At 31.3% G+C, this 24,467-nt stretch overlaps 2 protein-coding genes and 1 long non-coding RNA gene across 3 annotated transcripts in view; all 3 read left to right on the top strand.

Moving 5' to 3' along the window:
- Positions 1 to 24,467, top strand: part of LOC149901337 (uncharacterized) — a 197,218-nt gene that overhangs the window by 37,604 nt on the left and 135,147 nt on the right. The window lies entirely within an intron of this gene.
- LOC149901342 (beta-1,4-N-acetylgalactosaminyltransferase bre-4-like) lies at positions 1,933 to 5,477 on the top strand. The gene is made up of 4 exons (XM_090111451.1): positions 1,933 to 2,099; positions 3,122 to 3,244; positions 3,582 to 3,677; positions 5,316 to 5,477. The coding sequence occupies exons 1-4, from the start codon at positions 1,969 to 1,971 to the stop codon at positions 5,470 to 5,472; spliced, it is 507 nt and encodes a 168-aa protein (XP_089967577.1). The 5' UTR covers positions 1,933 to 1,968; the 3' UTR covers positions 5,473 to 5,477.
- Positions 6,219 to 24,467, top strand: part of beta4GalNAcTA (beta1,4-N-acetylgalactosaminyltransferase A) — a 117,710-nt gene continuing 99,461 nt past the window's right edge. Inside the window, exon 1 of the mRNA XM_090111619.1 lies at positions 6,219 to 6,505. The gene's annotated coding sequence lies outside the window, so the exon portion shown is untranslated. The remainder of the gene's footprint in view (positions 6,506 to 24,467) is intronic.

Genomic DNA, 24,467 nt, shown 5'->3' with positions numbered 1-24,467 from the left:
GCAGTTTAGTTTCATATGAGAAATAACGATCATGCTATATTTGCCGTTGCGAAAGTTCTTCAAGTTTGTATTGAGGAAAAGAAAGCCTGCCAGTAAGTATATTAACAATCATTTAACAATAATAATAACTTCTTTGTGGAGGAGTTAATAATTTACACCTTCGCAAATATGTATACGATGATTTTACAGTATCAAAACTACATAAGTAGTAGGCCCTATAATTCTAGCTATGTACTTTTTTTTGCTTTTGCCGCACATAATATATAACGTTGTTTACAACGACAAGATTTTCACATAAATTATTATTAACTGTTAGTTTTCAAACAATATTGTTATTTTTATTTTAGAAAAAGAACGAATACCGGCTTCTCTAACAGAATGTCTACTGAAAGAATCGAATGATCGTGATGTTAATGAGCATAGATATTTTATTATAATTTTATTGATTTTAATCATTGCTCTGCTTATCATTGTGGTTCAAATAAATTCAAAAAAATATGTAATTAATATTCAAAAGGCTGATAATATTGGTAATGAAAATAGTAAGTAAACATTTTATATGACGTATATTTCAAATTAGGAAATTAAATAGGCATTTATTTATTACCTACCTACCAAATGGATCTTTATCGTATTCCCTACCAATATTAAAACTTTGATTATAAAGAAAGAACCTATACCTACCCATCTAACTGTTAATTGTAAACATGTTTAAAAATCCAACTGTTTTTTTTACGTTTTTCAAACATTTATACCTAAGTAGTTAAGTATGTCCTTAAATAAAGTTAAGTTTTCACTTTTCAGAAACAAAGCCTACAGAGAAATTACCAATTTGCCACATCAACACAACCAGTTTGGGTAAAAATTATAATTATTATAGTAAATTTATTTTGGATTTATTATATTTATTGGATTATCTATTGCTTTGAATTAAGAAAGCTATGAAAAAATAATTCACACTACCTATGTACTTAGATTCATGTTACGTACCTACATCGTTCTGAAATAGCTGCATTCATATTACCTATTTGCATTTAGGTACTTTAAATTCTTTACATAAAACTTTCATTCCGATTTTCTCTTACCTAATGTAGTTTAAGTATATAAAATTATAGGTCAAGTGTCTATTAAAAAGTTGGTAACGGAAAATGTTCTGGAGAAAGTTTATCCAGACGTTAAAAAAGGAGGATATTATGTGCCTAAAGACTGCCAAACTAGGAATAAAGTTGGCATATTGGTTCCTTATAGGTGAGGAATGAACATATTAATGAAATACATTTTATAAACAAAATTAAAGCAATAATTGCGAATTTATTTTCTTCTAGAGATCGAGCACTGCATCTTCCGATTTTTCTATACAACATCCACCCATTTTTGATAAAACAAAAACTGGAATACAGAATTTTCATTATAGAACAAGCAGGTACATTACTTACTTCCTAAGTTTACCTCGTTTCATTGATTTTTACGGACTTCGCCGACTAAACGGTTCGTGAAAAAATAATACCTACTTACATCACAAACAAGATTTTAACAAATACAGTACAAGTCTTGAATTTTTACCCTTTCCTTAGAACATTCCATAACACATTTAAATGTGTACTAGTGTCCAAATGATTCTAAGCGCTTTGACTTTAATATGGAAATGAGTTTGAATTAGTAGTTTCAACATAGCAATTTTGTCCCAGTTACTATTGCAATATGCAGAAGCCAGATTTAATATGAATAAGTTTATTTATTTACTGTTTTACTGTTCAAATTTTATAAAAAATATTTTTCTTTTATGTAAATGTTATCGTTATAAAATCATAGCTTTGTTTTAAAGCGAAGCGAAGCGAAAGCGTGCGGTATTTTTCAGTATTTTATGAATAAAACTAATATCTAATGAGTAAGGTTTTCTATGTGTTACTTTTCTCAGGTGAAGATTTATTTAATAGAGGAAGACTTTTCAATGCCGGTTTCTTAGAAATGATGAAACTTGGTGATTGGAGTTGTGTGATATTCCATGACGTAGATTTGCTTCCGTTGGATGAAGAGATTTTGTACACTTGTCCAATTTGGCCGCGGAATATGTGTGCGAATATCGTTGATGAGACCAAGTATGTATTTACTAGCTTTCCGCCCGCGGCTTCGCCCGCTTTGCCTAAAACCTAAAAAATTATATACTAAAACCTTCCTCGACAACCACTATATCTATTAAAACAAACCGCATCAAAATCCGTTGCGTAGTTTAAAAGATTTAAGCATACAAAGGGACATAGGGACAGAGAAAGCAACTTTGTTTTATACTATGTAGTGAAGAGAAAATAAGGATATTAAAATATAACTAGGTAAAACATTTAACTAAGTAGGTAAAATTTACTAGATGTGCCCCTAAGGTACCACAATCGCCGGCAGAACAATAACCTAAACTTTCATCTCCTTCTCTCCTATCTCCACATTTTGATTTTTGAAAAAAGAAGCCCTTTTTTCCCAAGGTTAATTTTTTTTATTAAATAATATTTCATTTCAATTGGTTCATTTGTTATCTGTGAAGGGTAACAGACAAATTGACAAAAGTATGGATAATTGGTATATAATTACAGTATTTATAGTGCTATTAAAAATTATGTGGACTGATATATTATTGTATACTTAAGTTAATAACCATTATTATGTAAAGTAGGTGTTTCCGAACGAGGACACAGTTGTTACTGATAAAAGTTATAAGTAGATATTATGAATAATTATTTGAACGTATCAATTTTTTTTCGGCACGTGTGTAATTAAATAGATTGTCTATTGTTTATTTAAATAGGTAGTTATTTTATTTCATGTAAGTATGTAAATTAGCGTTTCTGATACCTACCTAATATGTAATTAATGTAATATAGGTACCTATAACTACCTAGGTATAGTAACTTTACAGACTTCACTGTGGCGCTATACAAAATAATGATAGGTAAGTACTAAGTATAATATAATTTCTAAAGAAGTTATTGTTCTATTCATATTCCATTTTACATTCTGCCAAATCTAGATTATCGAATTAGGATAATAATTATTATGCCTCTGTCTATCGAAGACCATATTTTAAACTCTGAAAGAAAGATATAGAACACGATTTTGAACAATTTTTTAGCCCAAAATCCCGCACCCTTTTCGGTGGTGTCTCTGCTATTGATGTCAAGCAATTTAAGAAAGTAAATGGTTATTCCAATGATTACTGGGGCTGGGGTGGCGAGGACAACGACCTTTTTAGAAGGTATGTAAAAGCATAGATACCTACTATTATACTATACTAGATAAATAGAAACAAAAGTAAATAAATTTTCTTCTACTACAGCTACGGAGCGATGGATCAACGAATGAATATTTTATTGTATTCATGCATGACTGATAGAGAGATAATTCATGCTGATTGAATTATCTTAAAAAAATGATTTTAGCAAGTTATGAAGCGGTTAAGGAGGATTAGGATGGATGTTAAAGATTTGCTTTTGCTGTAAAATAAACTTGAATAATAAAAATTTATACATTCTTTACCTATTTACCATGTAGCTGTGTATTGAATATATGTTTTATTCTATGTTGTATTCTAGGTTACAAGACTTCGGTTATCCAGTTGTTAAATACGATAAAAAGATTGCACGCTACACATCTCTTCCACATCTTGGACAAAGTCGAAACAAAGACAGGTAAGTTCAAATTTCACTTAGGTAACCGAGAATAAGAGATGATTCTAGGTGTAAAAACGCCCGGACACTGAAATAACGAGATATTGGATATTATTTTAATTAAAGTGAAACTTTTATTACATCGTCTCAAACTTTTTGGTCTGTGTAGCGCATGTCGCGTGACGGTCGGCTGCCGAGTAGGTAGGTATAAAGCAGTGTTCGGAAAGTTTCACTTTTACGGTGGTTTCATAAAACCACACAACATTTTTTTTCTTTTTGAAAAAATACCTACCTCCGATCTCATTCTCATCCTATTACATATATTGCTTTTGATCAATGGTAGTATAAAATAAAACAAGTTATATACATATAAATATGTATTTTCATAGCCACCAACATGGTGCTATTCGGCCTATTTATTAAAACGAAATTACATATTTCTAAAGTGTTTTTCAACATCAGTGATCTCTGTCATGTAAGTAATATAAAGTCAACCATTGACCATTCGCGCTATGAATAGATAAAATTTATGTTATCTGTGATATGCCATTCACCAATAATAATGGGAATATCAGTCACTATATTGCCAGTTATCTGCAATTTGAAACGTTGATGGATGACATGAAGCGTGTTGTGATAACGGTTTAGGTATCAGATAGATGTACGGTCACTGATTCCTAATACTAAATTATGTTATGTTTCAGTGTTGTAATCGAATAAAACTGGGGTTCTAGTTCTTTCTCTTCTAAGTGTACAGACTCGTAAGTGGTGTGTGCAAATAGAGCATATGCAAGTACCGCTGACGTAATTTTGTTTGCTTCAGTTCTCTGAGGATTTGTTTAGTATATTAGTTACTAGATTTCCGCCCGCGGCTTCGCCCGCGTTTTCAAAGGAAAACCCGCATAGTTCCCGTTCCCGTGGGATTTCCGGGATAAAACCTATCCTATGTGTTAATCCAAGTTACCCTCTATATGTGTGCTAAATTTCATTGTAATCGGTTCAGTAGTTTTTACGTGAAAGAGTAACAAACATCCATACATCCATACATCCATACTTACAAACTTTCGCCTTTATAATAGTATTAGGATTAAGATTAAGATTAAGATTTTTTTAATAAATAAAGTGTTGGCGAAAAATAAGAACACATTAACTACGTACACATAACACCGTACAATTTTTTTTTAGATATATTTTTCAGTATTTATTACACTTCACGTAAAAATGCAGTACTTATAAAATGTAGAGACAACCGTGAAGTGAAAACTGTTTCATTATATCAAAATTAAAATTTGATGCAAAAAAATCTGCAGAATTCATGGTATTAACCATGTATTAACAATACCTAATATGCGCCTGCGCAGATTTTAACTTCGAATTTTATATGGATTCCTTTTCCATTATCAAACTGAGCCAGATACATAGTTTAAATTTCACATTGTACTCATATATTATTCATCATTGATCATCATCATTAGCATCATCATCGCCCATATTAAGGTAGGTTATCACTGAGAAACGGGCGTTATCAGTAGAACATTAATTATTAGATCATTAGATGGAGAATTATGGCCTCTACCTCGATATTTAGAATAAATACCTACTCAACTCAAGAAAAAGTTAAATCTATACACAAAATATAAACGTCTTATTTTTTTACAGGTTTAATTTACTGCACAACGCTATCAAGAGGTACAAACATGAAGGACTTTCTACTTTGCGATATAAAGTACTTTCGCTGACATTACATCATCTTTATACATACTTTCTTATTGATATTAATCCATACAAAGAAAATGCGAAAGAAATAGTTTATTAATAAGTACCTAGATAATTATTTATGTGACCTGAAAAAGTTGTGACTTTAATAATATCGTGTTTAATTATAATTATTACAATGACTAGTCTTTTCATTTTCAAATTAAAAAGGAATTCTTAGTTAACAAAATTTAATCAAGTCTTATCTATAAAACATTTATCCATATTATGTTACGTTAAACGATTATCAAACATTAAACGGAACGTAAAATAATTTCCCGAAAAATAGGTTACCTATATAATTTATAGCTTTAATTCAAAACACATAAACATAAATGATAACACATAGGAGTAGGATTCCACAGGATTCTTAGCATGATTATGTTGTTCTTGATATTCCTCGTTTTATTTTTGAAACCTTATTATTGTCATTTTACTCATAAAGTTAAATACTTTCAAATTTCAATATCAGTTAAGTTTTTGATATCTGCAATAGTTACGGAATAATCGCCTGTGCACACTTAACAATTACCTTCACTCTTTATAAAGTTAATTCAGTTATATTTTAGTATACAATTTTAAGGGAAAATGTTAAAGCATAGTCATTTACATAGTTGTACAAGTATTAATACAGGTAAAATTTAAATAAAAGTACCACTTCTATTTATATGTTTCAATTAATTTATATTTTAATTATTTAACAAGTATATCTGCACTTTATCTGATAAACAAGGTTTTAAAATGTAGCAACACAATGTACGAAGTCGACCTCGACAGTCGACTGTCGACCATGACAATTGACAGCCTAGGAAACGTCAGTTGAATATTGCGGTTTGCGGTAGAAGGTGAACAGTCGTGCACTTTCCGCTAAATTTTGTAATTCCGCACTTTCACCGTTTTTCGTGTTTAATCTAAATATAATATTTTGTACTTAACATTCATATTCTTGTCGACCTGTATTAACAGTATTGATTGCGTGAGCATGCGGTAATATAATAGGCAGTGCATTTTTTCTGGACAGACTGGTTTTTTGTGCTAATTTTCCCCCTTTTTGGCACGAGTTATTTGGAATCCATCAGCGAACAATTTAAAAGGTCAGTGAGAAACTGTATTAATTTGTTTATTTTGCAACTGATGTAAACAATGCACGCTAAACATCTTGAACATTGTTCTAATTTTAGACATTCTTCAAGGGAACAGGTCATAACATCGTATGTTCAGCTTTATTAAATTGCAAAATAAATGTGTCATGTTAAGAAAAAAATTCTAATAAGTAAAACATGGCTTAAATTCTATTTTTTTAATTAATGCACGAAATTTATTTAATAAAAATCCCATTAAAAATTAACTACCCAAATGGTGAACATCTAAGACAGAAAAAAATAATTATAAAAACAGATATTTTAATGGTGTTGTTTATCCTTGTGACTATAAAATGGTATAAGGTAATAATAGACTTCCTTATATTAATCGAGAACAGTTCAAACAAATGATTTAGAAGCAGAACATAATTGTAAATATATTATCTAGAACACTTAATTAACAATAAGGGAAATAGTATCAAAGTTATATACTCTATTGCATACATACATAAAAGGAAATATTTATTATCCAATGTATAGTACTATAGTATAATATCTAAATTATTACCATAAATTATTCACCTAATAAAATAAGTAGTCTAAGGGCCGATTTTTCAATGCTTGGATAAAACTTATCCGTCCAATAAAGTATTACACGATAATATTAAAATGTCACGTAAACTGTCAAATACGGGCAATTAGAATACGTTTTTAAAATGGTAGTTTTAAACATTATTCGACGAATAAGTTTTATCCAAGCATTGAAAAATCGGCCCTAAAAATATACTATTGTTAGAGCCCGTGACATCACAATATATCTGTTGACATAGCAATAAACTGTATTAAATTGACCTTACTTGTATACCTGTTATCAACAAGGCATATTGTATTGTGTATTAAACTATCCACGTCTTATCATGTAATGGGATGATGGCTCTGACACACTTACATTGTAGTTTATAACAATACTAGCGGTCCGCCCCGGCTTCGCCCGTGGTACATAATATTTACGTTTTCTCTACATATGAACCATCCTCGTACTTCAAGGAATATAATAAAAAAAGAATTATCGAAATCAGTTCAGCCGTTCTGGAGTTATGCGCTTACCAACACATTTTGCGATTCATTTTTATATATAAGAAGATAAGGAAGGTGTTTTATTCATTGTATAGAAATGATTGTCTATTGTTGGTCTTAGGTTTGTTATTTTATTGAATTAATTTGCTAGGAACAAGTTTTATTATTAAAAAAATATATGTTATCTATTAACATAAATCATAGTGTTAATACATACATGGCATACCTACATTGTCAGGAGACCTGAAATATATTATGATAATAAAATAATTTTATAAATACTTATCGTTAAACTTTATCACATATTAGAAATTTATTGTCCATTGTATCTTTCATCCATACTAATATTATAAATGCGAAAGTAACTCTGTCTGTCTGTCTGTTACTCAATCACGCCTAAACTACTGAACCAATTTGCATGAAATTTGGTATGGAGATATTTTGATACCCGAGAAAGGACATAGGCTACCTTTTATTGCGAAATATGTATCACGGGCGAAGCCGGGGCTCTAGTTAACTATAAAAATGAAATACCTATCTAGGATGGTTTTGTAATCAGCCAGGCGTAAACATCATACTTATTACAATGAAAAACTGCTTATTAAATAACTCCTCTGAAGAAAACTTTCATGTCCCTGCCAATTGATCCCACTATATGTATGATATTGACATGACCTTGAACTGAAGTATAAAATAATTGTCAATAATTCTCAGTAAATATTTTTAAATTAATGTTAAAAACAATAGCCGCTAGCCTCGGTACTAATTTATTGACCGTGCGGTTATAAAAGTATCAGATTTCAACATTACGAACATAACTTTCACTTTTTAAATATAACTAAAAGATAGTCCAACTACATACATATATAATATTTTTTATTTATTTTCCGATAAAAGCCGAACTAGTACAAAATAAATCAGGAATGTTTTTTCCTTAAAAACATGTTAAAAAAAAGTTGTTATTACAGAATCAATATTTTTTTAAGGAGCATCCAGTTATCTAATGTGTGAACATTGATACAAACTTCAATAAGGTTTTATTTGCACTTGCTTCCAAATCTTGTGTCAATATTAAATTTGTGTTTGTATTTATAACCTTACTATGAATACGGTTTTTATCTTACTGCGGTCTTATTTTATTTTATCGAGGTATAGATAATGCTGTGAACTGTACCAAATAATTAAGTTTCTCATTAATTACATAATACATTTTTCTATAAATTATATCTAGGTAAGTATATTAAACTCAAACAGTTACTAATATTTCTTATATTTTCCAGAATTTTCCTCATCCTATCCTGCTTTGAAGAAGTCCTTCCTAGTCCCTCAAGATCCTTTATTTCTTTTTAATGGCTGGTTTTAAAAATAAACTATTGATATCATTTTCATTCATTTTCGCCTGCATAATAATATATAGTATGTATTTATACATTTTTGAATATTATCACAATAAGAATAGTTTAAATTTTCCCGGTTTTATATTTATGATGTAGAAAATATTAAAGGCTCTTACTGTATCGTTTGTTCGCAAAATTTGAATATATTTTCCCCTGATTTGGACCATTTGACGGGATTTCTGACAATGAACGCGTCCAGTCGTCTAGAAAATTAACAAGTCCTCTCGGTTGATCGAATTTTTACGTAACACGAGTGTTCCCATTAAAAGTTAAAGTAAAATAAAATATTCTTACCCTATTTTACTACGACGGAACGGTGTTGGTACTATATTACGTAATACTTGAACATTTTATATGGGTTTATTCAAATTGCATTGTGCATTTACAGTAATTAATATGTAAATAATGAGTCATTGGAATATTACTTGCAGTTTCATTATACTTACTTACCCTTTTAGACTTCCCTATTACTTAGGGCCGATTTTTCAATGCTTGGTTAAAACTTATCCGTCCAATAAAGTATTACACGATAATATTAAAATGTCACGTAAACTGTCAAATACGGGGAATTAGAATACGTTTTTAAAATGGTAGTTTTATATATAATTCGACGAATAATTTTTATCCAAGGATTGAAAAATCGGCCCTTAATATAAGATTTGAAAGATTTTAAAAACAACTTTATTAATTCAAGATCTTGAAGATTGAAATGCAAAATGCAAATGTGTTATAAGATTTCTCAAATTGTATTGTAGTATTATGATCTGACCTTGTAACCGGTTGCGTGTTTAAATGTAAATACGCTGTGATTATAAACAATTGATTAATAGGTAGGTACTTAGTGTTACAACTTAAGTTACAATCGATATTTTTTTAAACAATAGGTAGCTCTGTCTTGTAAGAAATAAAAAATTATAATAAACTGAAACTCATTACTCAAAAATTAATTAAGAGTTAAAGAATAAAAAATTTTCATTCACGAAATACTTAAAGGATTTTCGACAAACGTAAACACCTACATTGCACATAACAAGTCTAATCTAAAATGTATCAAATGACTGTAACTACATAGGTGACCTACAAAGGTCGGTTTTGCTTGTTCATATTTAAATTAAAGCCAAATTAGTTAAACACGACGGAGTGTGTAAATTGTTTCATAACAGCTTGAAACGTTACCTTGGCTGTGTTCAGTAAATAGAGCTTGTATGACGAGGTATTTCGAATTTCATAGCCTTGCTAATGATGTTTAAGATGTTTTGTTCTTATGTGTGAGATTAGATATGTTAGTATATATTTAAAATACTACTATACTCTTAAATATACTATACTCTTAAAATACTACTATGTACTATTTCTCTTTACCAGGCATACGTTCGAAGTAGTTTGGAATATAATTGTATCATCTGGTGGGATCCGCTTGAAAAAAAAAATATTCTTATGTTAGAGAAAATTCAAAAAAAGTTCTGTAGGTTTGCATTTAGGCAGATGTATGGATACTATCCATATATGTACCCGTCTCTTTATGTGTATGGTATGACAGGCTTTTTCAGTCTTGAATCAAGGCGCAAATACATTTTACTAGTACACGTTTATCAGGTGCTAAATGGTGGTATAGATAACCCATTTAGTCTTGAACGAATTTCTTTTAAAATTCCTCCGAAGTTTATTTATAGTGTAGCGGCTCCTTCTGGGTTGGGACTACGTCCGCGTCGGGGTCGTGATTTCCTTGCTGTGCAGCAAGGTGTAAGAACTGTTTCTGGCCGTAACGCCCCCTTGGTGCGTTCGGTAAAATTAGTAAACGACTTGCTCGCTCTGCTACCCGAGACAGATTTATTTAATACGTCTATAAATACATATAAATCCAATGTTTTTAAATTCTTAAGTCGATAGTTAAGGCTGCAGTCTAGCAAAATTGCGTTTTCAACAAGTTATTTGACAATTTTTTCCCGGCTAATGAAATGATAAACTGAATTTTTTTTTCTTGTTTATCAATTAGTGTTATATACGCAATGCGCGTGAATTTTTTCACATTTATAAAGTTACTTTATGTTACCTTAATCAGGCCTTCAAGATAAGTCTCTTTCCCCCAAAGACATTTCGAGCTAAGTTTGTGCACTCACTACGTTGCAACCGATTACAATTTACACAATCTGATCAGCACATTATTATCCTTATATAGTCGTTATTAAAAACTGCTGAATACAATTGCCGAAAAACTTATGATTTTCTTAATTAGAACGTTATAAATTCATTAAATTTCCCATTTTTTGCCTTACAAAATCTATTGATAAATACTGCTAAAAGTTATTTTTTCCATTAATTCATTCGAGTTGGTTGAAAACCAATGAGTATTAAACCTTTAAAAAATTTTTTTTTTTAATTTTGATATTTCTTTAAATATTAAAAAAACATTTAAAATAATTAGGAAAAATCCTAGCGAATTTCTTTAGTCGCGCTCCTTGGGCCGGAGCGTTCTGACGTGTGCTCTACGCTCGATTTTCCTTCATACCGAAGTGAAAGTTGCTCTACTTCATTAAATTTAATATTTTTGTTAATTGATTATTTTTATCTTAGTTTTGTGCAAATATTCGTATTTTTAAACATTTGATTTCGATATGGAAAATAAACGAAAAAAATACGCGTGTAACTACTAGAAAAAAAATTATCTTCGAACATAAAGTTAATGAAACCAAATAGATTGCAAAGGTGATTGGCAACAATTTCTTTATTTTACGGGGTGTCAGTAAATTCAGTCAGAGATGTATATTTCTTTAAAACTAAAGTAAGCTCATAAATTTTCTTATAATATAATTTTTTTGAAGTTCCAAAAATGTTTATTTTTCGTTTGAGAAATACGAAATATAATATAAACTTGTATTGAGAACTTGAACTTCCCAAGTTCATCCGGGGAAATCCCCATACGGGGAAAATGATTTGTTTACTCCAAAATTGATCCGAGGTGTTTTAATTTTTTCTTCTAGTCATTTTCAACGTAGCGGCATTTTGTTTGATTATTAATTTTGTAACTTAAATATAGGATGTTGGTTTTATATTCTGATCTTACAGACGCGCTGACAAATATAGTCCGCCATTTCTAGTTTAGTCTACCAACTCTAAGTACCAATATTAAATCGAATGGATTATCATCGCATCATCAAAACTCAGATGTAATGGAAGATCACAATAACATAGAAAATTCAGTGGGTGTTGAGAACTAAGCAAACAGAAGTAACAGAGACGCGAAGAATAAAAAAAGAGGACGAAAACGATAATTCGTTGATGCTTTCCCTTTTCAACGTATTGTTAGGGTACATCACCAATCTACAAGAAACAAAACTGATGATTCCCAATTGCTGATTAAAAATGAAAATAAATAATCGACAACAGTGGTGAAAATTTGCTGATCACAATGAAACATCCTTCAGTGGTAGCAGATTTACTCATTTAAAATGTATCGGTGAACAGCGTAAAGGAGAGGAGGACAGGAAAACATTATGAATCTGGATGGTGGATTATATACAGGGTGTAATCGATTAGTATGTACAGGCGATTATGACGTTATTATTGCAGGTATCAAAAAACTTAAAACTGATATCGAAATTACTTTACCTAATGAGCAAAATGACAATAATAACTTTTTAAAAGTATAACGAGAAATATCTAAAAAAATTACTTTATACACTCCCATATCAAAAAGGGAAAATGGGACTAGTAGAAGTTAAATGTCTAATTCTGGCAAAAGACATGAATGCGGAAGATGCGGTTAATAAAAATTAATATTTGAAATACAATGCAAAAAATAACACTTTTGTCATAGATAAGAATCATGACTATTTTTTCCAAATTCAGGGACAACTAAACGTTGCAGAAGCAGAAGTCTGCTTATTTGCTGTTTGGACTGGAGTGAATCATTCGTTAAAAATAGAATATATAAAAAAGTATGTAACGTTTAGGCAAAATAAAATGATGGACCATTATCAAGATTTTACATAAATTGCCTACTGTCAGAATTGATTGATTCGAGACTTCAGCATTCGATGTCCATCAAGGACCCATCCTATATCATTCAAGCGATTGAAAAAAAAGAGATAAATCCAGTGCAACCGATAAAGCATCAGAATGCTAGCAAAAGATTTATTAGGTTTATCAATATAAATCTATATATTATACATAATATAATAAATCTGTAGAAGACGCGAAGACTGAGTCGCGGGCGGAAGCTAGTCAGAAATAAATATCTTTTGTTTTCATTTGTGTATTTTTCTATTTAATAATTTTTTAAAAACAAACATTACATTTTTTTTAATATATACAAAATTTGTTTATCCGTTTTATTAGTTAAACTGAACAACTTTCACTAAGAAACTTAGGTCGAAAAAAATGTATAGAGTTATGCATTTTGTATGGAAAGCTTATTTTTTTTTATATTTCGTCCAAATTTCTTTGTAAAAGTTGATCAGTTATAGATAAACATGAAGTTTAAGATATCAATAGAAAGTATTCGCAAATTTTGTGTACTGATAAAAAAAAATCACCCGGTGTAATTTTCACGAAAATTGTTTCAAATTGTCATTTTTGGTACTTATTACGAATATTAAATTATGCATACGAATGATTTAATTTTTAAAAATTAAGTGGAGCAACTTTCCCTTAGTACATTTGTATTATTTACATATAGGAAGACAGGATGCATTTGTTTGCACTACTAGACCAAGCCCTTAATGAAAACTGTATCCTATTTTTAATATTTTGTGTAAAACTAAACATGTAATGCTTTGGGGTAAAACCTGTCAATTACTTGTTATGAATAAAATAAATAAATAAATAAATAAATAAACTTGGATTAACACATACCTATGATAGGTTTTATCCCGGAAATCCCACGGGAACGGGAACTATGCGGGTTTTTTTTTAAAACGCGGGCGAAGTCGCGGGCGGAAAGCTAGTGTTTATATATTTATACTGGGCTATTTTAGAATTAATGCACGGTGAGGATGTATCAATGAGGTCATTAGTCTGTATAAAACCGTTGTAGTTACCGAATATTATCTAATAGTAAAGTTCCTAGTTCTACGTTGCAAACGGTTTTTGTCAGACACGACTAGTGATAAAAACTATCAATCATTGCTTGTAAAAATCAATCATAGTGTAGGTATTAGGTATGCCTTGAACGATCTCGATACTTTTAAATATTTTCTTTTGATCTCCAATACCTAATAGTAGGTATCTATCTTTTTTTTTTTTTTTTTTTTATCGTTGGGAAATGCATTTACGCATCCCCCTCTACAGTTTTACTGCCCGAGGGGGTATGTGGGACTCGCATGAAGCCATACCCACTAAAACCCAACGGTGGCCACCGTTCATCTTCGGCGACAGGGGTTAACAGCCAGGCCTTGTACCCCTGCCGCCTACGTGGTGAGTGCCGCAACTGGGCGACTCGCCCAAGCCCCTAATTTGGCAATAGGCGACGGTATCGCATAATGATAACGCTGCCCTATTGCCGGGCTATCCACCCTCTGTCGCAGGGGGGGCCGGTTTACTTGCAGCGAGCATATCTGCAGTATGCTCGTCTCTACGTAAACCTCCCCCTGTGCTTAGTTGTTAGCTCTTGTTTCAGGGCAGACGTTGGACATACTGACGCCTCCGTCTACCAGGTCTCCGTCGACGCAGAGGATCCGCCGCTGGGTCATTTTCCCGGGCCCTCTCTGCATCTTCTTTCGCCTTCATTATGGTTTCGCAGAAGGCTGCGACCATCCCCCATTTCGCGTCATCAGCGACCATCATCTTCACAAGGTCATGCAGGGTTAGATCGTTGTTCGCTCCCAGCAAGCCCTCGAGCGACCTTCTTTCGGATGTCCAGGCTGGACACTCGACTAACGTATGTAGGGCCGTGTCTAATTGACTGCTGCAGTGGTGGCAAGAGGGGGCCGGTTCACGTCCAATCCTATGCAGGTAGCTGCCGAAGCATCCATGCCCCGACAGGACCTGCACAAGTCGGTAGCTGAGTGCCCCCCACCCTCTCTCTACCCACTCTCTTAGCACCGGGCTTATCGCGCTGAGAGTCCAGGCCCCCACGCACGAGTAGGTATCTATCTAAGTGTTAAACATTTAAAACATATCCATAGTTAAACATTTATAGATTGCTTTTACAAAAAAGCGTCGTATTAATAATATAAATAGACGATTGAAAACAGTATTTACTGGGCTGCGGTTCAGACATGATGTTCAACGATTCCATACAATATTATAATTAAATCTGTGTTTGTTAGAAGTCGTGTTGTTTTTTCTTTCCTTGGGCCAACCGTGTTTTTTTTTTGCATAGATACCGGATAGTACATTAAGGATAACGTTGTCCGAGTATTAACGTATTACGTCGCTTTAGAGTACATATTCTATGCTATTACATTTATACGAATGTAATGAGTTTATGAAACGAATTAAAGGGTCAATTAACATTTGAACGTTTATCGATTTGTATGCACCATAATCATTAATGGAAGTGCATAATTATGACTAGCTGAATTAATTCGCGTAGCATTGAAAGAATGGGAGCAAATGTTTTGCGTCCTATTCTATTTGCATTGGTTAGAGGGAAATGGAGATATGTTTGTTTGTGCTCGTATTTGCGTAGATCAATATTTAAAATGTGTTTTGATAAAAATAATATGACTACGTAGACTTAGCTTAGGTAGGTAAAATGTGGAGTTGCCTCGAGCGTGCCTAAAAGTATTGTTTTTCAGTCGAACTGTACATTGAACTCAATAATCAATATATAATATGTATCTATAGGACTATAGTGTATTGGTACACACTTAACTATACATTCCTAGTTTTATCGAAGTAAAATGTAAATAATCCCTAAATGATTCGCTAATAACAAACACAACACTATCTGGATAAAATAGAGTGATACGAAAGTCAGGGGTTATCTAGTTTAACGTACATTAGATTAATTGTTAAAAGATTTTTTTTTCACAAATGTATTTTGAAGGTAAACCATACATATTTTATAGTTGTTGTCGAGTTAAAGCAATTTTTTTTAAACTTTTTTGTGAATGTTAGGTGCTTGTTCTACATGATAATATTATGTGCATTTTATTTCAGTCCGGAAATGATTAGATAAAAATTGACATGATAAAAATCATATTTTCAACATAATTGATTGACGGATAACCAAATTCCAATTAAAACAATTATCTTGTGATAAATATTTTACGCGAAATGAATGAAAATTTTGATAAATACGTTGAAAAGAGAAGAAGTGCTTCTATATTTTATTTTCTAGCCAGTCAATGATATAAATGTATAAACGATACGGCTAGAAATATAGATTAGGCAATTTTTAAGGTGCTATTTATATTTTAATAAACAGACTAGGCTCTTAATTAAACCGCTAAACAAGCTAGAAAGCTGCTGCAAAGTTATATACATATATCCAAAATATGTAAAGCATTAGGTATATGAAATGAAAATATACCTGTATATAGAGCAGAATTACTTCAATGCACAAGGTTAGGTAGTATTTAGGGCGAACTAAACAAATAAAAATAGGTCGAGCTGTATTTGAGGTAAGTAGAACTAAAAACATCAATTGAATACGTAACTATAATAGTCTGAATCCTCGTACGTACCTATGCATAGATTTTCTTCTCTATAACGTTTTAAATCCTTTCGTACTATATCACCTTTTTGTCTACCTACTCAACACTTAATATCCTAACATAGTTTCATTATTTAAAAGTGAACAAGTGAAATAAATAATTATTATTTCTAATTATTAATTTAAATTCAATACCTAATACTAATATCAACCGTTATCGTATCTATTACCTGCCAATCCAGTATAATAATATATTTTTAAGCGCTGAAGTTATAATAATTCGTTTTTTAACATGAAAAAAAATGTGTGTTCTATATAGTATACTTTAAATAACAATTCTTAAACCCCGATACATTAGATCTAGGAAACGAATATAGATATTTCCTAGGAATACTTAACAGAATGGAAGTGTAACGAGGTTAAATTATTACTTCCATTTCGCTCGCCTTTAAATTGTAGGCTTTCATGTAGTAAGAAAAATTTCTCGGCTTTCGTTTTTACAAATAGCATAACCTAAAAACCCATTTTAACAGCAACCTTGTAGCAGAAACCATACAACTATATGAATGAACTTTAAAAATAGCGGCTCAAAGATCAAAGGCTTAAAGGTTTTAGCTTCTAGAAAATACGATACAGCGGGAGCTGTACAATATATTTCAAAGAGCTGTAGAAAACAATGCAAGGGCTTCAGTAAACTTTCGTCCTGAACAATCAGGTTTAATAAAACATTTTCAGGTACAATTGTACTCCAAAAAGGTTTTGTTTTAAGCCTATTCCACAGTCTGTAAATAAAGGGTACCTTCGTAATTGTAATGAAATAATAAACTTATAATAAAGGAAAAATGGAAAATCAAAATTTGAAATCTAAATTCAATTGTGGTGATTGATTAGGGGGCGTTAATTAATTACGGTACGTGAGGAGTTTTTTGATAAAAGTTTAAAATTGAAAGTAGCTACGATTCCAGATGTCAAATTATTATGTTCATCCACTCTTTACAGAAGTGAGTGATATCATAATATGCTTATTTTTTATACAACAGACTACATACATCTGTTGCATGATAACGCGAACAATTAAATGTTTAAAAACGCATCATAATATAGACATATCACGACAGTATGGTATAAATTGGGCCTAACACAATAAAAAGGGTAAAGCACGAGCGGTTATATTTATTAATTATTTTTATATTGAATTATAGGGCATGTTTAATCGTTTTGGCGGCAATTTATATTGAATAAACAACTGGATCGCGTGTTAGTAATTACGTCGATGGTATATTTTGAATTTGTTTGCTTTGGACAGCACAAGCTAAATATTATGTGCTGTCAGTCAATATAAATAAAAAGAAAGTTATGTTTAGTCTGTGGGTTTTATAGATCGTATCAGCATAGATTATATTTTGACTAAGGCTATGATTACAAAAGTATTTTAGCTTACTAAATGAATCATTTTATGGGCTTTTTTGCAGTTCAGGAAAGTGTAATTAATATTTTTAAGAATTTAAATGTTACCCAACCTAACTTAAAAGGCATAAAACTTATAAATTTAGTTGTCATCTGTAGTATAGCAGTAAACAAGTAAGAGTCCATATTTGACTGCATTTATGGTTTATTTTTAGTGTCTTTTTAATGGCTTTTTGTGTTTGTATTACCAGAACAATGTTCAAGTCGTCTTGTTAGATTTTAAGAGCCGTGTGTCATGTGCTCACTGTCGGTTTTAATCTGTGAAAAAGCTTATTCGACGATTAGTAATCCGATCAATTGGGATTTAGTTATGTAGATTTTGTAATACAAACATAGATTGTGAACTGCGAGATTTGTGTTCTTCTTTCGTATTCATATAATATGCATAGTAAGGTTATAAAAATATTAATTTGTTGTTAGGTATATATTATTTTAAATGGTTGCGTTTCGCTTTCTAATTTATACCAACAATTAATAGAAACGTATTTAAATCTTCAATACTGTTAAAAAACTTATTAAAGTGCCCGTATTTACGCTACTGAAACGTTGATTAGTCACTTTGATAAAGTCACTCAACGAAATAAATTAAAAAGCGGAAACTACAAAATAAAACATTTGTGAATGTTTTTTCGACTTTCGTTAAAAAAAACTACATTATCCACTAAATCAACCTCATAACATCATTATACATAATATACTATGTATATAGGAATTCAACGTTCATACAATTCAATATTACATTATTTTTGTAATGTGTCTGTATTCAATTTCATTGTATTAAGCATAGGTCCCGTACCTACCTCATGCCTAGATAGGCATGAGGTGTACTGGTGACTATAGATATAGTTAAAGGCGATAAAGCATTCTGCTCTACTAAATTCTATCTATATCTCAAAATTAATCTAAGTTCACCAGCACATGCTTTAAACATTCGTATTTTCATAATACTATAGGAGTAACTGCAGTAATTTATTGTTATTAATAAAGCGCTGTATTCTGCATGAGGTTTTCGCTGCAGAATGAGTAATTCCCGTGAAGCTCCGATACACTGCTATAGCGCAAATATTAAGCTATTGTTCTAGGCATGACAGCTAGTTGCATTTTGACGATATATTATTACGTTGTATGCATGTTGAAGGCATGTTGTAGGCGAGTTTTTAGAATGCAAACTGCTTTTCCTGATGGGATTGCTTTTCCAGTGCTGAAAAAAAATAAAACAATTTATAAACCTGTTAGTATGTATAAATTCCCTTCTGAAATTGAACAGGTAAAATTGAATGCAATACAGCTTGAGCAACTTATATTGTATATATATTGTACACCTCAAACACGAAATAAATAGTAGTAGTAGGTATCCAAGTAAAGAACACACCGAAATGACATCAAGGTTAAGAATCTACGGAAAGACAATCTAATTAAATAAATAAGACACGAAACAGTTTCATTGTAAATGTATATCAATTCTATCCATGAAGTTTTTTCCGGACTTTCTTATAAAATCCTTAGCGCCTTATCTGTCGTCATCATACACATCAGTGTCTTAAGCAAGTGGTGAAGATTTTCCTGATTCAGTTTTCCGATTTTATAAGTGTGTCGGAGTTATCATAATATGTGACACCTCTCGTTCGAGCTTATGTTAGTTTTTTATACGTGGAACAAAGCGTATAGTGTAACAAAAATTGTCTATGAATAAGGGGATGTAGAGGAGTACCATTGTATCGATGTTTTTTGAGTTATATTTCAAACAAAACCTTGACGACCCGGCTTTAGATTACATTCATGGTATGACCTAAAAGCGACTGACATTGTTGTATTAAAACCTTCGTAGTTTTACTCAAGTTAGTGATTATGTAAATAAATTATGCGAACTTTATAACCTTAGGAAGTTTTAACTTCAAAATGTTTTATTATCATGTACTTATGTACGTAGTTATATGTAAGTGATATAGGTAGGTGAGTTATGTTAAAAGAAAAAAGTCTAAAATAAACGTTACTAATATTTGATATCTTCATATTAGATATTAGCCTCATTGTTATCCTAATAAAGTCATTTGTTGCGACTATTATGTTTTTGTCACTTTTTGCACTTGATTATTATCTTTTATCATGTCATACATCTATATATAATCGGCAAACATATATCTATTCGTAATAAAAATGATATGATACCTTTATTATACTGAGAACTGTTATCTAAAGATTAGTTTTGCGTATGTTCATCCAAAAAATAAAATAATTTTATAAAGCAATTACATATGTTAAATTAGCAGCAATTCAATTAATGTCTAATTGACCTAAATTAGCAAACGTTTTACATGCGTCACAAATCAAAGCAATATCACAGAAACTGAATAACGTTTTAAACAAATCCGTATTATAGTTATGTAAACCAAACGTTGCACGTAAAATATTGTTGCTCGCATTTCGGAAACAGTATGCTGAAATTTGGTAGACTTCGTGCATTATAAAATGATTGTCGGAGCGCAGGCCTTGACTTTGTAATGAAGCTGCGAGTGCAATACAAAGCAATGTTCGTTCTGTCTCAGATTAGTTTCTCATTCATCTGTGCGACACGTGATATATTAAACCACAGATAATTAAACTGTGCCTTTTTAAAAATTGAACATGACACTGACACATGACATATTTGACGTGTGCAGTTTTTGATGTCATGTGTTTCCAATTATTATTTTGATAATTTCTTTTTTCATTAAAAATGAAATGAACATTTCTATTGTCATAGCAAAACAACTTTCGCAAAAACAATGTCGGTCAGTATCTCAGATTAAATAAGATAATTTGCTGTTTGTTTTTGAAATTTCAAGAAATTGGTGTGCTTATAGGAATGATTTGTATCTAATATTCGTTGGTTCTAGTAAGATACTGATAAGATTGTGAATTAATGATAAGTATGATAAATTATTAATTATATTGTCAATTGATACGAAAGCCTAACTAACCTACATTTGAATCATTTAGATATAATTTATGCTGGTCATGCTATTCTTATTAGCTGTAAATATTGAACGTCCTCCTACATATAGATAAGTGGTTAAATAAAATAAAAATATTGATCCGCTTTCTACAAAAATGTCTAATATTTTTTAATAAAAAAGTGTCATTGCGGTTTTGATCCGTGTAATATAATGTCTATGGCGGTACTTTTAATTTCCGCCGGATGAGGTCACACGTCACGATTACTATGCGAGGAGCCGGCAGCTGACAGTCTTATTCCGTTTTCGTTCGGAATTTATTAATAAATTGGATCTGTCACAGGTATTACGTCATGTTCTATTTTTGAACACAATAAGGACGACAACGTTTGACAACTTTCTGACTATAGATTAAAAAATGATTTCGCTCCAATACTAGTACGTACCTACTACATTTTTACTTTTAACCATGAAAACTTTAATACAATTTTAACAAGTTCTAGCATGGTATTTTAAAAGAGCGACGTGAAGATATTTTCGAGTGACCATTTCTTTATAAATATCTATGAAGTGACCAGATATCTTATCATGATAGCAAGCAAATGATTTCTTGATAGCTTCGGTAAATATTACTGTGATTGCTAATCTTATCAACAAGAGATATATTTTAATATCGCATGTAATTTACGGTTTTGTAAATCCGAACAGATTAGATAATAATAAATTATAGATATGTGTATCTGGTCTGTTGATTAAGGAATTCGTGGTTGGTATGACCATAAAATGTTTATGGTCATATTTATCACGAAAATTGTAAACTTTAAACATATTAAATAATCAAGGTACCTAGGTATTTTATACCTACAATTCGGATTAATTTTAAATGTCATGTGTAATGAACGTCGATCATATTTTTATTTAGTTTTATATCACGCATTACTTGCATGATGAGCTTTTTGTAAGTTTTCACTGGAATTCGAACCTAAGACCTCTCGGTTTGACGCTCACACTTTATTGTTACCCAGGAGGAGGTAATCCTTGTTACTCAACATTTTATTGTTTCAACAAGGAGAGTCCGAAATTCACTCAAATCTTTTAACAATACAGTGAATAATCTTTTATTTCTTCGGCTTACTTTGGCCGGATACAAATCGTATTAAAGATGACAGCCGAATGCTTTACAAGAGAGTGAATTTTCCTTTACGTTCAAAGGATTTAAGGCGGGGCTGAAAAATTTTTTAACGCGGACGCGATTCGCGCGTAATGGTCCAAAGTCCAAACTCCAAACGAATGTAGAAATATGTACGTGTATGTAAACGTAAATGTTGGTGCTTTCTGTAAATAGATGCTTTTATTTGTTTTGACCATTTTTACTCTTGATTAGATGCTGTTATACCTGTTTATGAGAGAAGCAATATAATCCATACTAATATTATAAATGCGAAAGTAACTCTGTCTGTCTGTCTGTTACCTACTCAATCACGCCTAAACTACTGAACCAATTTTCATGAAATTTGGTATGGAGATATTTTGATACCCGAGAAAGGACATAGGCTACTTTTTATCCCGGGAAAATGACGCAACCCGGGAAATCCCACGGGAACGGGAACTATGCGGGTTTTTCTTTGACTGCGCGGGCGAAGCCGCGGGCGGAAACCTAGTTTTTTATAATTAACATGAATTCTAACGTTTGTCAATTTTATATTTTGATGTGTAGCATTTATATGATATAAATGCTGTTTACATCAATAAAATCATATAAAAAATATGACGTCATTAAATTATTAATACGCGATTTATTCTACAAATCGCTCTGTTAGTGACTGCAAAAGTTCGTTCTTTCTTAAATACGGGAGATGGGTCAAGGGTTGCAGACATGTCCGTTTTTGTTATCAAAGGATACGCTAATATGTTAACGTCTTAGATATAACTCGATTGTATTTTTCTTTTGTAAGGCATTTAGTAGGATGAAGCTGGGTTAACGTTGTTCTATACATGTATAAAGTGGTTTTACATTCATACAAATACTTGTAAATTAAGTTACCATAAATGTCACATTAAAATAAAGGCTTAGACTATATAAGTACATTAGTAGCTACGTATATGAATGATTGCTTCAAAAATATCGAATAAAAGATACATATGATTTATGACCTGATTTAATGAATAAAACATTTCAGTAATTGAATACTGAATACATTTTTGGCATTATCTCGACTCGATTTGATTTGAATCAAAGGGTTTGTCGAAATCTACGATTCGTTACACCCGGGGATAAATCAAAGCCATTCGTATTAGTAACTCATCCATGATCGGAATTTAGACATCATTTGGTATTTATTTATATGAATAAAATAAGAAGTTCAGATAAAGGTTTTTTTGTTACTAGTATATTGAGAAACATCGGTATAATATATAAAAGTATTATTTATATATAAATATAGGTATATCTATTATCTTAAATTGCCTTTCATTCTACAACAACCAACGAAATAGGCAAAGTATAAATAAAATATGAAGTTCATATAAATGTTCGATTCTAATAAGAATTGTTTGTCAATATTAGATTTATTTTTCCGTTTCTGATCCCTAGAGGCTAAATACAGCAGTGTTTGAAAATGAGAATGTGTTTGAAAATTGAGCCAATTATCAAATTGACTCAGTTTTCATTTTATTTTTATCAAAAAATACCTACTTTGTAATTCATACGAGTGCATTGTAGTAATTGAGAGAGCTTTAGGTAAATGGATTAAGTAATTGTAACTATGTAATATGCGCTTATGTATTACGATATTAATTGCAATACAATGTCTATCGTCCAATATGTCCCTAAACGGTATGCGAGGAATCTGGTTGAAGTTTGTGCACAGGTATGCAATAATCGAACCATTGTACTTTTTATGGTATGCGGCTGTGATACATATAATTACGTAGTACGTATTATTTGTATATTGTTTCCTTAATGCATATTTGATGTTATTGTTTTCATTTAAGACTGTATTTCATTTACTTTTTAATTACTAAAGACAATGGATCGGAAACGAATAGCAAAGCGGGCGAACTCCGTTTCGCCACCAAAGACACCTTTTCTTTGCTATAAACCTCACGGAGGCCGAGACCTTTCCAACATCCAAAACCGTGGAAATCGGTTCGTGCATTCTGGAGTTATAGCGTCAGGATACCCGACTTATGTTTATATAGTAGATTATAGGTATATAATCAAGCTTAAGTGCTTCTTTCGAAATACATTACGAAAAGTGTTTTTAATATACCTATTTGCTTTTTCCTAATCTCCGTATAAACGTAAACGTAAAATCTTATGGGCGGGCCGTTACCCGCTGAAACATGATGCCGTTTCTGTTTTTTATAGCCATTCTTATTATTCATTGACCCTGGGAAATTATAGCGTGAAGAATTGTAAATTTTTATATTGTGTGTACTACACGGAGGTTCCGAGAATTTACAGAGAAGTCTGTTTTAGAGAAACAATTGAATATAAA

Source organism: Colias eurytheme, chromosome 17, assembly GCF_061535395.1.
Source record: "Colias eurytheme isolate Ceu_HAF_F1 chromosome 17, ilColEury1 Martin Lab GWU primary, whole genome shotgun sequence".
Taxonomy (NCBI): domain Eukaryota; kingdom Metazoa; phylum Arthropoda; class Insecta; order Lepidoptera; family Pieridae; genus Colias; species Colias eurytheme.
This window is presented reverse-complemented; position numbering and strand designations above follow the sequence as displayed.

Coding starts and splice junctions, on each gene's coding strand:
- LOC149901342 (XM_090111451.1), top strand. CDS start 1,969: ATGATGAAACTTGGTGATTGGAGTTGTGTGATATTCCATGACGTAGAT. Junction 3,245..3,581: donor GACAACGACCTTTTTAGAAG/GTATGTAAAAGC, acceptor GTTGTATTCTAG/GTTACAAGACTTCGGTTATC. Junction 3,678..5,315: donor CAAAGTCGAAACAAAGACAG/GTAAGTTCAAAT, acceptor ATTTTTTTACAG/GTTTAATTTACTGCACAACG.